The sequence below is a fragment of the Ovis canadensis genome, chromosome 1 (assembly GCF_042477335.2).
Source record: "Ovis canadensis isolate MfBH-ARS-UI-01 breed Bighorn chromosome 1, ARS-UI_OviCan_v2, whole genome shotgun sequence".
NCBI lineage: Eukaryota > Metazoa > Chordata > Mammalia > Artiodactyla > Bovidae > Ovis > Ovis canadensis.
Window position 1 is genome coordinate 272,234,697 of NC_091245.1, and position 12,706 is coordinate 272,247,402.

The following is a 12,706-nucleotide window of genomic DNA, read 5'->3' on the forward strand; positions in this document are numbered from 1 at the left end:
CCATGCAAAAGATCTGGAGGAAGATACAGATAATACACAAGGCAAACCCATGGGACTAATAAATACCTTCAGACTGTTGAATTTTGGGCTTTTTTGAATTGACTATCATTTTCATATGTCACAAGAGTCAATTAAGTCATTTAATTTTAAGGATTAAGATTTAAATAAAGAGAAAGTTTGATTTAAAAAAGAGAGAGTGAACTGGCTACACACGTTGTAAGGGAACCACAACTATGTTTTCTCATCTTTCCAGAAAAGCGCAACTCAAACAACACATTTTCCGCAAAACAATAACCACTGAGGAGCCATTGTGCCTCTGGTACAATGAGAAAAAATTGTCAAAATCTTCAATAAAAACTCCACCCCAAGGAAACGCACATCAAGAACCCAAGTCAAGCTGACAATGATTTGCTTCACTGATGCTCACAGCACCACCACCGGAAGAATGCATTGGTCAAAAAAGGAATCATATCTAAAATCTAAGGAATAACGAGAATTCAACAACATGAGCTATGCACTAAGAGCTTAGCAGACATTTTACATACATCCTCACCCTATCCTGGAGCTGAACAGGGGCTCCTGAAAGGAAAGTCCCACATCTACTCTATTCCCCACTGGGTCCCAGAGCCTAGTGCGGAGTCCTGCACACAGCTGGTGCTGAAGAGAAATTAGCTGAGGGATTGAACTGGAAAAGAAAAGAGAAGTTAAAGAGCTGAGACTATTACCAGCTACTTCACATAGACAAGGAAATGGAAGCTTGAAAAGTTACTGATTTGCCTGAGGTTACTCATGCGGCAAATGATGGACCTGCAATTCCAACCCAGGGCAGCAATATTCCACATTAAGCTCTAAGCCCCTAGGTCAACCAAGATATTCGATCCTCAGTCATGGGAAATGAGCGAGCACAGGAAACTAGGCAGTTTCTGGAAATAGGGTCTGTGCTGTGCTGCGCTGCACTTTAGTCCAACTCTTTGTGACCCCGTGGACTGCAAACAGCCAGGCTCCTCTGTCCATGGGGATTCTCCAGGCAAGAACACTGGAGTGGGTTGCTGTGCCCTGCTCCGGGGGAATCTTCCCAACCCAGGGATCGAATCCTGGTCTCCCACATTGCAGGTGGATTTTTAACCCATCTGAACCACCAAGGGAAGCTCACCATAGGATCTAGGTTTACCAAAAAGTCTGGTATACCCTCAAAGATTAAGACTGCCACCCACCACTGAGAACATGCAAAAGACTGTGCTTTGAGTTTAGAGGAGGGTCCAGGGGAAGAGCTTCCAAGCACAGCAGACTGTCCGACATGTCCCTGAAGTGCTTCATCATCACAAGGTATCGGCTTGATGGTCAAATTCAGTCTCTCTTTTCTATACAGTAAAATGTGGAGACCTTTCAGGTTGTTAAACGTTGTTCAACATGGAGAGGCAGAAAGAAGGTCCAGTTCTAATGAAAATGCTATCTAAATAGAACACGCTGTCATTACCACAGAATGGCAAGCATCATCATAATTTTGCCCTACTGAAAAAAATAAAATCAGTTAAAAAATGTAAACTAAACATCCCAAAACACTAACAATTAATATGGAAACATTTCTGGAAAACAATAGACCATTTTAACATTTAATTTCAGAAGTTTTCCGTGTGAAAGGTTAACTTATTCAGGTGTTGAGTTGAGACCAAGAAAACAAAAGCATTTGATAGAGAATTGGCTAGAGTACCTCTTCAGGCGTGACCAGCGGAGTCAAAGGCTGGAGTTATACTATAAACCTTAATTTAGAAGTAAACATTAAAATAAAGGTCTCTTTAAATTCTCCAATAATTTTCACTTTAAAAGTACAAAGTTGGCCCATAAAAAAGCTCACGCTAATTTATTTCAAAGCAATCAACTTCTTAAAAACCCTTTATTTCACAATTAGGCTAACATCCCATTAATTTGAGACACTTACCAACGTATTTATCCCTTGCTCATTACCTATGTGCACATTAAGAGTACACCGATAACACAATACAGGCATTAATATGTAAAACATCAACAAAAGCCATCTGGAAAGCTAATGAATAATCAAGGGATTTCAAATTAAACTACAGAATTTTCCCTTAGAATCTTTAGGACAACACTGTCAAGTTCAATCTATTCACTTCGCCTCCAGAATCAATTTTTCAAACTTTATGACAGATCTAATCGCTTCCACCTGTGTCTCTAGCTTGACTCTTGACTGGCATGCTACCAGCCAGGGTGGAAATGTAGACAAAGACCCCTATTAGGATCCGGCTGTTTCTCTACTGTGAGGTCACTCAGCCATTAAATTAGTTCCAGCCCAGTTTCTGTCCTCTCAGGCCTCCACTTGTGGGGAGGAGGGTGCGCAGTAGAGCAAGTTAGGGGAGCAGAGTCAGAAGAGAAGAAAGCCGGAAAGAGATGTTAGGGGCTGACTGGACACGTACGCGAAGGGCGGAAGGAGATGTTAAGGGTTGACGGAACACGTATGCGAAAGGCGCAAGGAGATGCTGGGGCTGACTGGACACGTATGCGAAGGGTGGAAGGAGATATTAGGGGCTGATGGGACACGTGTGCGAAGGGTGGAAGGAGATATTAGGGGCTGACGGGACACATATGCGAAAGGCATAAGATGTTAGGGGCTGTGGGACACGTATGCAGAGAGGTGAGAACCTGGGACTGGCCCAGACTGTGACACAAAAAAACAGTATCTTTCTTAAACAATGCTGGCTCTTCTCCCCTGTGCGATTTCCCCCAAATACGTTTTAGTGACTTGAGTGGATCGTTTCTCCTTGTCTTTCTCTCCGCTTGGAGAAAGTCCACCGTCTCCCATACAAGGTTTCCTCAAAGGACGCTCGCTGAAGCTAGTTCACAGAACCACTTCGGCCCTCTAAACGCCTTGGAAGTTACTGAGAGCCAGGAAGGTGGGCAGGGTATAGGATTCTGACTCCAGGATCACTCCATTCAGAGGAGCTCAAGTGTTTCTGATGCCCAGATCATACAACTGAGGCGAGCAAGGCCCAAGAGGGTGAGAATGCCAAGGTCACAGAGCTAGCTGGTGATGAAATCTTCAGGTCCAGTGTTTCTCTCTATTAGACAGTGAGCTTTACGAGTGACACCGAAACTGCTCCAAAAACTTCACTGATCAGTCTGCTCCTCACCCAGCACCATGTTATGTGCTGTGACCACTTCTCTCTGTCTGCCCAAACTCCCAGGCTCAGACCAAGAAGAGGTGCACAGACGTGTGTGCATGAACTGAGTGTGCCCTGGGAATCACTTCCTCCAGGGCACTGTGAGGTTAGGGCAGTACACTCCCCACTTTCTCTCCCCAGTGCCTAACACAGGGCCTGGCATACAGAAAGCACTCCATAAATGCTTACTCCACTGTAGGATGAAGGCAAACTTAAGCGTGAAAAATCAAGGGACTTCAACAATGGTAAGAAAATAAACCTACTTAACAAAGAAATCTAAATTATTCTTTACAAATTAAAACAAAACAAAACCAGCCCATGTGTGGCCAGTTCATCCAGGATGTATGCAAAGAGAATCAGTATGAATGAGTTTATCTGGCTCACCACACACTGTGGCTTCACACCTAAGTTGTTTCAATCTCTTATCATTGAACTATTGCTCAAATAAAAGACAACCGCACAATTACCATAATGGCTCAGTTACCCTAAGCCTGCGCTCCAAGGTCTAGTTTTTCCCTTCCTGCCTTCCCTAAGCATTGACGGTCAATCAATGCTTATCACGAGATTCCACTAAATGTGCAGCGCTCTGGACCAAACCAGGTCAGAGTCAGCACCTGGAGGCACTTGTCCAGTAGTGAGGAGGGCTGAGCACTGGCCGATCCACACCCCCTTGTCTGGGACCCCACCACCAGCGGCAGCTCACATCTTCAAATGGCTTCCCAGGTCTGCAGCCACAGGACTTAGCACAGAACACAGTGAAGGTTCCCTGGTCCAGACGCAAGACTAAACCCATGGCCCTGGTGGGACTCTTCCCAACCAGCTGAGCTAACTGGTCACAAGAAAAGCTATCAGGAAATAACTCAGGGGGAAAAAAAAGATTGTCTAAGTGAACCGAAATCAGAATTTACCTTGTGTTACCCTGACCATCAGGTAGAAAATGCATTTCGTGGTTAGAAATACATGTTAAAAAAAAAAAAAAAAGCCTGGGGTGGGGGATTCAGGGTGAAATTAAACTCTTCCAACCAGACTTGGTTGGGTGGCTTGCCATGTCAGACTATCCGGGAAACAGCACTCGCTCACATGGTTTTTGCTCTTTATTACTGGAGGGCGAGTCCTCAGAGCCATCAAACACCTTGATGTTATCAGCAAGCCACTCCCTCATTTCCCTCTGCTCTTCCTTGTCCTCAGAGCTCCTTCCCCTCTACAGAGCCACTGGCCAAGCTGTAACTGGGGCAGGAGGTGACGGTGGTGGTGGTTCACGGCTTCAAGACCAGCCTGCTCCCCTGACAGGAGATCAAATGAAAGCTTTCAGTGCTACCTCAGTGTCACAGTAGCTTAAGCTTGGCTTGTGGTCAAAGAAGCACACACAGCCTCCAACAATTTGTCCAAAGAAAAAGGTCCAAATCCTCCTGGATTCGTAATAACATAAGAAAGTTACCTCTAATGACACTGAATAAGCAGCGAAATAAAACCAGAGTTTCCTGAAAATAACTTTCCAACTATGATTTTAACTTTTGCAAGCAATGGGGCCATCATGATGTATTATATACTACTTAAAGACCTCCTGCTAATTTTTTAGCAGCCTGACAAACAGAAAGTACAAACAGAAGTTAGAAAGACTTCTAACTGCCCTCTAATATCTGCCCTCCTCTCCTCCTGGTTAACAGAAACCTAATTTTCAGTAGATTCATCGATGCCAAGTACAAAGATGGCATTTATTTCCTAGTCATCCTTGGAGGTAAATATGGTCATGTTTAGACCTGGGAGATGAACAAAACCATCATGAGCAACTTCTGAAAGAGCCCATATGTGGACACGCCCCAATTTACACTCTCCTTTGCTCACCAGGTAAAATGGGAGAGAATATAAAAGTCTGGGTTACCTCTTGGCACCTACCCTAGCAAGGTACCCACAAGCCCTCTTAGTAACTCACTGCCCACTGCCCAAACCCAGCAACCATAATCTCAATGTTTCAAGATTGCGCCAATACAAAATATTCTTCACTATTATCCGCAAAAATGGTCTGGAAGTGCCAATGTTTTTCCATCTGAATTTCACCTCCCAAAAATTTTTTGCTAAATATTCTGTCTGATTTTTTATTTGGCAGATATGATTAGAATGGGTCACCTTTTCGATATAATAGTGTGCACTGGAGTAGCAAAAGATTATCATAGAGTTTGTACAAGCAAGCAATAATTGCTCCGTACAAATACAGGCTTTTTCTTCTCTATGGGAACACCAAGGATTGGGGAGTGGAGGCAGGAGATGATGGCAACATTGAAATTTAAAAAAAAAACACACAAAACAACTCGGGAGACAAGACCTATTCATTGCCACTGCTCATATTCCCCTTTCCACTTTGTCTCCTCTATAGTAACTCCTCTATAGTACTCCTCTATAGTAATTCCTCTATAGTAACGCTGTTTATACATCCTCTACGTACACTAAAATTGCTGTTTCCATGACTGAGCATGAGAGTCACGAAATCCTAAAATTATCTCATCACCTTATATCAACATACTAGCAAATTCCAGAAATTACTGTTCAGAAGAAAAGCCAAAATATTTCCATACGTTCCACATGCTGAATTATGTATCTGCCTAATTATGCGGTTCCACAGGTGAAAGTGCCCAGAAACCATGAAGGGGGTGGGGGATTTTGCAGTCTTAACGTTCCTCAGATCTTAGTCCCATGTTGAAGGAAGATTCATGACCTCTATAACCCTACTTTTTAAACTATCTATGTCAACATAAAAGTATTAATTAATAGAGACTAATTGGAGTTTAAAATTAACCTTTCATCTGTTTCCCATTGTTTAACCTTTAATCAAAGTCCATGAAACAGAAGAAATAAGAAGGAAAACATGAAATAAGACTGAATTTCCAACATCCCAGTGGGATTACAGAGTGCTTTAAAAATGCACTGGATAGCAACATACCAAAACAGGTACGTACAAAGCTCCTGTTTATTTCAACTGAACACAGCTTACATGGTTCAAATTTGCTATGCTAATACTCTGCAAACATCTTAAACTGGTTATAACATCTCAACGCTAGTTACAACAGAGTAAAATGGCAACGTGAACAATAGCGCCACCTGTCAAACACCTTTTTTTCATAATATTCTTTTTCCCAAAGACATTGTGAAAGGTCAGATTAAAGGAAGACAGACACAAGGCACAGAAGTCCCTCATTCTTTAAAACACAGATCTCTGACCCAAGAACTTTAATTTCTCCATCTACAGACAAGTGTATTGCTAGTGGTATATTAAAGAGTCATCGCTCTAATCTTCATGATTAAGTTATGAATAAGCTATTGCTTTAAGCATAGCATTAAGTTATTGCTCTAAATCTTCCTCCCTCTCCCTGAGCGCTGGTTGGAGAGAACCATCAAGATATCTGGGGTCCTCCAAGCAAATACAGAGACCAGCCTGGCCAGGACTTACCCGTCCAGAAGACTCATTGTGGTGGGTGTCACTTCGGCAAACAGAATGACTTTTCCAAGTTTCCTTGTCTTCAGGTTTTGTCGGTAGATCTCGAAGTCAAAGTTTTCTGATGAGAAGGACTCCGTGTCAGTCACCACGGGTATGGTGGATGGGGTGATTTCTATTTCAGACGTGTAGGATGAAATGAATTTCAGGGAGAGCTTGCTGGATCTTATTACTCCTTCAGGATCCACATGTTTCCGCAGCCACTGCATAAGAGGATCCCGGATTTCCTGTGCCATAAAGAAAGAAGTGGGAAGGTCATAATTTGGCATTACATTAGATGATGGTAGCTTTCCCTTAAAATGCCACTTTGGTAAGAGAAGTACTTCCTAATTCATGACCAATAAAAGCTAGGTTAACATATTCTGAACATAAGAACTACCATACAATAGACAATGAGTACACTAAGTATGGGCTTCCTGGTGGCTCAGTGGGAAAGAATCCACCTGCCAGTGCAAGAGATTTGGGTTTAATCCCAGGTGGGGAAGATGCCCTGGAGAAGGAAATGCCAACCCACTCCAGTCATCTTGCCTGGAGAATTCCATGGATAGAAGAGTCTGGCGGGCTACAGTCCATGGGGTCACAAAAGAGTCAGACATGACTTAGCAACTAAACAACAACACTGCTGCTGCTAAGTCACTTCAGTCGTGTCCGGCTCTGCGCGACCCCATAGACGGCAGCCCACCAGGATCCCCCGTCCCTGGGATTCTCCAGGCAAGAACACTGGAGTGGGTTGCCATTGCCTTCTCCAATGCATGAAAGTGAAAGTGAAGTCACTCAGTCGTGTCAGACTCTTAGTGAGCCCATGGACTGCAGCCCACCAAGCTCCTCCGTCCATGGGATTTTCCAGGCAAGAGTACTGGAGTGGGGTGCCACTGCCGTCTCCAACAACAACACTAAGTATACCTATATTATAAAAATATGAGCTGGTTCAGAAAGCAAGATCCAGGGAAATAGGCACATTTCTATCCTACACTAGATCCTAAATTCTCAAAAGTCCTTCCTTTCCAGTTCTAGAGTTCATTAGTGATCCTCTAGGCCTCTATACATTTTACAGAAAGTTTTTAACCTTATACATCCAGCTCTCAAAGAAATTCATTATCTAGGTGAAAAGTCACAGGAGACAAAGTACTAAGATACTAGAGCATTCCCTCTCAGCCTCTGCAGGACCTCCACCAGCCACTGACAGGTCACCAACAGTGAAAGGAATGGAGTACCCAAGATGCTTTCGCTTTACCCCAAATGCAGTCCGTGGAGGGGAAGGCAGAAGTCCAGTACTTACAACCTAACCTAGTACGGAACTCTCTATCCTACCTCCCAAGAAGCTGCAACTTCCTCTTGGACCCTGGGAGACCCGGGGCCTCCCCCTGGGGTGGAGCATCAGAGGATTCAGGTGGGGAAGTCAGCATCTCAAGGGGCTGGCACAAAACATATTAAAATCTGTTACAGGAAGTGCTGATCTGAACTCCTGGGCCCTCTTCACACAAATGCCAGGCACTTCCAAAGAGGAGACAAGGCCTTCTGTTAGCATCCAGGGTCTGTCCCAAAGCTCTGCATGCCTAAGAGAAGCAGCTTCAATGATGAAATTTCATTTAACTAAATTCACTTGATGAACCTTTAAAACTCAGTTTCCCTTTGCAGAAAACACAGAGGCTACAGGAACAAGTTAAATGGTTTCAGAAGGAAGTGATCAGAAGAAATCCAGAGGGTGAGACATTTTATAGCACAAGAATCTTCAAGTGTGTGTGTGTGAAAACAAATCTGAATTTCCTTCAACACACTGAACAGCTGGATGTTACAAGGGCACCGCACAAGCTAAAGACACATCAGTGGATAGGTTAAATCACGCACAGAGAGAGAGAGATGTAAAATAATCTGAAAAATAAACACTTCTTAACTAACTTGGTTTTCATTAACTCAAGCAGGGAGGTAAACAGTTATTCAACAGGTGTAGGTAATGTGATTCCTCTCTATTCAAAGTCAATGAAAGTCAAGATGAAACCAAAAAGAAACAGCCAGCACCAGGTAGAACTTTCGGAACAGGAAGAAAGCAGGGAACCACCTCTGGAGCAAATTATCCGATTGGCCATCTACACATCATTCATCTAATAAACTGTTTTTGAAAGAAACACATAGAGACGTACAAATCTGCAAAAGAAATTAAAACTGGAGTAGGCAAGGTACAGGAGGTTTTTATTTTTAATCTTATACTTCTTTCATATAATCTTTTAGGACTTAATCAGGGCAAAGTAAGTTACTCAGAAAAAAAAGAACCTAAAAAGATACAAAATGAGGTGAAGAACCTCTTAAAAAATATAACTATATACCATCTATAATTCTCCTAAATATTTATACTCACTATAGTCAAATGCAACTTGTAGCCATCGAGTAAAACTAAGTACACAAGGGTAGTGTTTAGGCTCCCCTCCACCCCTATTGTCCCTGGACAAGAGATAAAATTCTGGTCCCAAGAAATATCAAAATTGCTACCTGTTTGAAGGAATTCCACCTGGTATATGCTATAAAAGGATGTAAGTTACAATGATGACTTAAGAGCTGCAGAAGTAGCTGCTAACACATATAAGGAAAAGCAATGAATGAATGAATCTTGGCTTAACTCTACCAATGACCACTAAGAGAGTATAAAAATGCTAGTGAAGAAAAAAGTTTGGATCATATATATCAAGGCAAATGGGTAGACATAAGTAGTATTAACAATCCTCTACCCCCCAAATCTACCTAAATCTTTAAACACAACTACCAGAGAGTGCAAAAAATGTCACTGCTTTCAGGAAGACTTCTCTGACCCACAGCCTGTCTAGGTTAGGACTATCCTTCATAAACTTAATGACTTTATAGCACTTTTCAAACTGTAATTCCATAGTTCATACAACTATTTACTCAATGTCCCACTGTTTTGCTAGAACAGAACATAAGCTCCATAAAGACAACAAATGTGTGTTTCTGTCTTGCTCCCAACTGTATCCATGGCACCTGGTACCAAGTGGATACTGCATGCTTAATAAGCATTCATTGTATAAATGCACATTAAATTCCATACCAAAATAAAGTCCCACAAGTAACAGACATAAATAGGTACATCAAAGAGGGAAAACCCAGAAAAGGCAATGATAAGAGATGGCCTTGAAATGGATATAATATGCATCAAAAAGAAATGTGAAATTGTTAAATCAGTTCTGTTGAAAATAAAACAACTGCTATCAAATTCCACCCCAATGAAATTCATAAAAACCTTCTAATTAATGTTATTTTTTTAACATTTGAACTTTAAGAATTTAGTATTTACTTTTCTCTAAGATTTCAGGCTAATTAAATACAATTTAAGTGGAACCAAAAACAACGTTTTATAGTCACATAAATGCTGGCCCCTTTGAATTCGCCACAGCACTAGGGAAACACTAGCTATTCTCAAGGAAGGTGAATGTGCCTTTGTTTCCTATTGGGACATGTCACACACAATATGAAAACCCCAAGGAATCCACCCAAAAAAAAGTACTAGAACTAGTAACTTAGTTTTCAGCAAGGTTGCAAAATATAAGGTCAATATAAAAACTGGGTTTATTTCTAGCCATGAATATCTGAAGCCTAAATTTTATTTAAACATCATTTTCAATGCCATCAACAGATGTGAAACATTTAGGTAGAAATTAAAATATGTGCCAGACCTGTATACCACAAACTATGAAAACACTGAAAACTTAAATAAGTCCTAAATAACTGAAGAGATATACTATGTTCATGGATTAGAACACTCAATATTATTAAGACATCAATTCTTCTCCAATTTGATCTACAGATTTGATGCAATTCCCATCAAAGTCCTAGCAAGCTTTCTTTTTTAGATGTTGATAAGCTATTTGTAAAACTTAAACAGAAATAGAATAGGCCTAGAATGACCAAAACTATTCGGGGAAGAAAAAAGTTAAAAGATTTCCATTATCTGACTTCAAGACATTATAAAGCTATAGTAATCAAGACAGTATGGTATTGGCTTGGTGGTGGTAGTGGTGGTTTAGTCACTAGGTCATGTCCAACTCTTGCGACCCCATGGGCCATAGCCTGTCAGGCTCTTCTATCCATGAGATTTGCCAGGCAAGAACACTGGAATGGGTTGCCATTTCCTTCTCCAGGGAAAATTCCCAACCAGGGATCATACGTGGCTTCTTTACCACTGAGTCACCAGGGAAGCCCACTCTATTGGCTTACAGATAGACATATATTACTAAAAACAGAATAAAGTCCAGAAATAGGGCCACACATGTATGTTCAATTGATTTTCAACAAGTTAATTCACCTGAAAAAGAATCATCTTTTCAATACATGGTGCTAAAACAAGGGGACATATGCAAAAAAAAAAAAAAAGAAAGAAAGAAAACCACCAAAATTTAACCCTTACAGGTATACTAAAATTAACTTGAAAACATAGACCTATATGTAAGCAGGTCCAAATGTAATGCTGTAAAACTAATAAAATAGAGGAGGAAAATTTTCTGATCTTAGGATAGGTATTAATAAATCTTTTCTCTGAAAGAAAGGAGTGTGAACTCTCAAAGAAAAAAAGAACTAGACTTTATAAAAATTAAGAACCCTAAGAACTGCTGCCATTCAAGGATTAATGTTAAGAAAAATGAAAAGACAATAAACTGAGAGTAACTATTCTTATACACATATCTGACAAAGGACTTGTATCCAGAATGCAAACAAAAACAACAACAAAAAAAAACACTTTAAAAAAATGATTTTATTTATTTTTGGCTGTGTTGAGTGGGGGCTACTCTAGTTGCGCTGCTCAGCCTCTCACTGTGGCAGCTTCTCTTGTTGTGGAGCACGGGCTCAGGGGCATGTGGGCTCAGTAGTTGCGGCTCCCAGGCTCTAGAGCACAGGCGTAGTACTAGAGGTGCATGGGCGTACCTGCTCCTCGGCATGTGGGATCTTCCCAGATCAGGGATCGAACCTGCGTCTCCTGCATTGGCAGGTAGATTCTTTAACACTGAGACACCAGGAAAGCCCTCCAAAAAACACTCTTAATTATAAGAAAACAATTCAACTTAGAACAGCAGCAAAGATTTGAAAAGACGTTACGCAAAAGAAAATATCAGATGGCCAAAGGGCATGTTAAAAGTGCTCGGCATCGTTTAGCACCAGGGAAATACAAAGTAAAACCACGGGATACCTCTACACACTCATTAAAATGGTTAAATTTCTTAGTTCTGACAGTATCTAGTGTTGGCAAAGATGTGAAGTAACTGAAACTCATACATTACCAATGGGAAAATAAAATGGTACGACAATTTTGCAAAGCAATTTGGCAGTTTCTTATCAAATCAAACATACACATGCCATATGATCCAGAAATTCGATTCCTAGGAAATTAACCAAAAGAAATGAAAACACACATCAACACAAAGACTTGTATATGAATGGCCATAGAAAGTTTACTCATAATAGTAAAAAAAAAAAAAAAAATACAAACAACCCAATGTCCACTAATAGGAAAACAGATAAATAAGTCACGGCAGATCTATACATTGGAACACTACTCAGCAATAAAAATGACCTACTCAGAAGGCAACTAAATGGATGAATCTCAAAAACATAAGTCTGATTAAAATTAAAATTTAAAAAGGCAAAAGAGTATGTATTGTGTGATTCAACTTACATGAAGTACTGGAAAGGACCAATCTAATTGATAATGATAGAAAGCAGATCAGTGATTGCCCAAGTATGAGCACGGGGGTGGGAGAGTAGATAAGAACTGAATGAGAAACAGCACAAGAGAATTCTGTGGGATTCTGGAAATGTTCGTCTTTAATGACAGTTACTCCAGCATGTATGTATATCAAATCCTACCCATAAATAAGTACATTTCCTTGAATATCAGCCACACCCAGCAACAATCTTAGGCAACACTAAACAGCAACTAAAATCCACAAGACTCTGTATCCATTAATGTCCAAAAAGAACACCATTGTCCCTAGTTCTGAAGAAATAAATGCTTAAATTCACATTTAGTGAAAAT

General features: G+C 40.9%; 1 protein-coding gene across 8 annotated transcripts in view; it reads right to left on the minus strand.

Moving 5' to 3' along the window:
* The window catches only part of HLCS (holocarboxylase synthetase), a 213,631-nt gene that overhangs the window by 123,664 nt on the left and 77,261 nt on the right, over positions 1-12,706 (minus strand). For all 8 annotated transcript variants that reach the window (XM_069567910.1, XM_069567855.1, XM_069567866.1 and 5 more), the window contains one exon: positions 6,625-6,896. In XM_069567910.1, the coding sequence (XP_069424011.1) occupies positions 6,625-6,896 (272 nt within the window). The remainder of the gene's footprint in view (positions 1-6,624; positions 6,897-12,706) is intronic.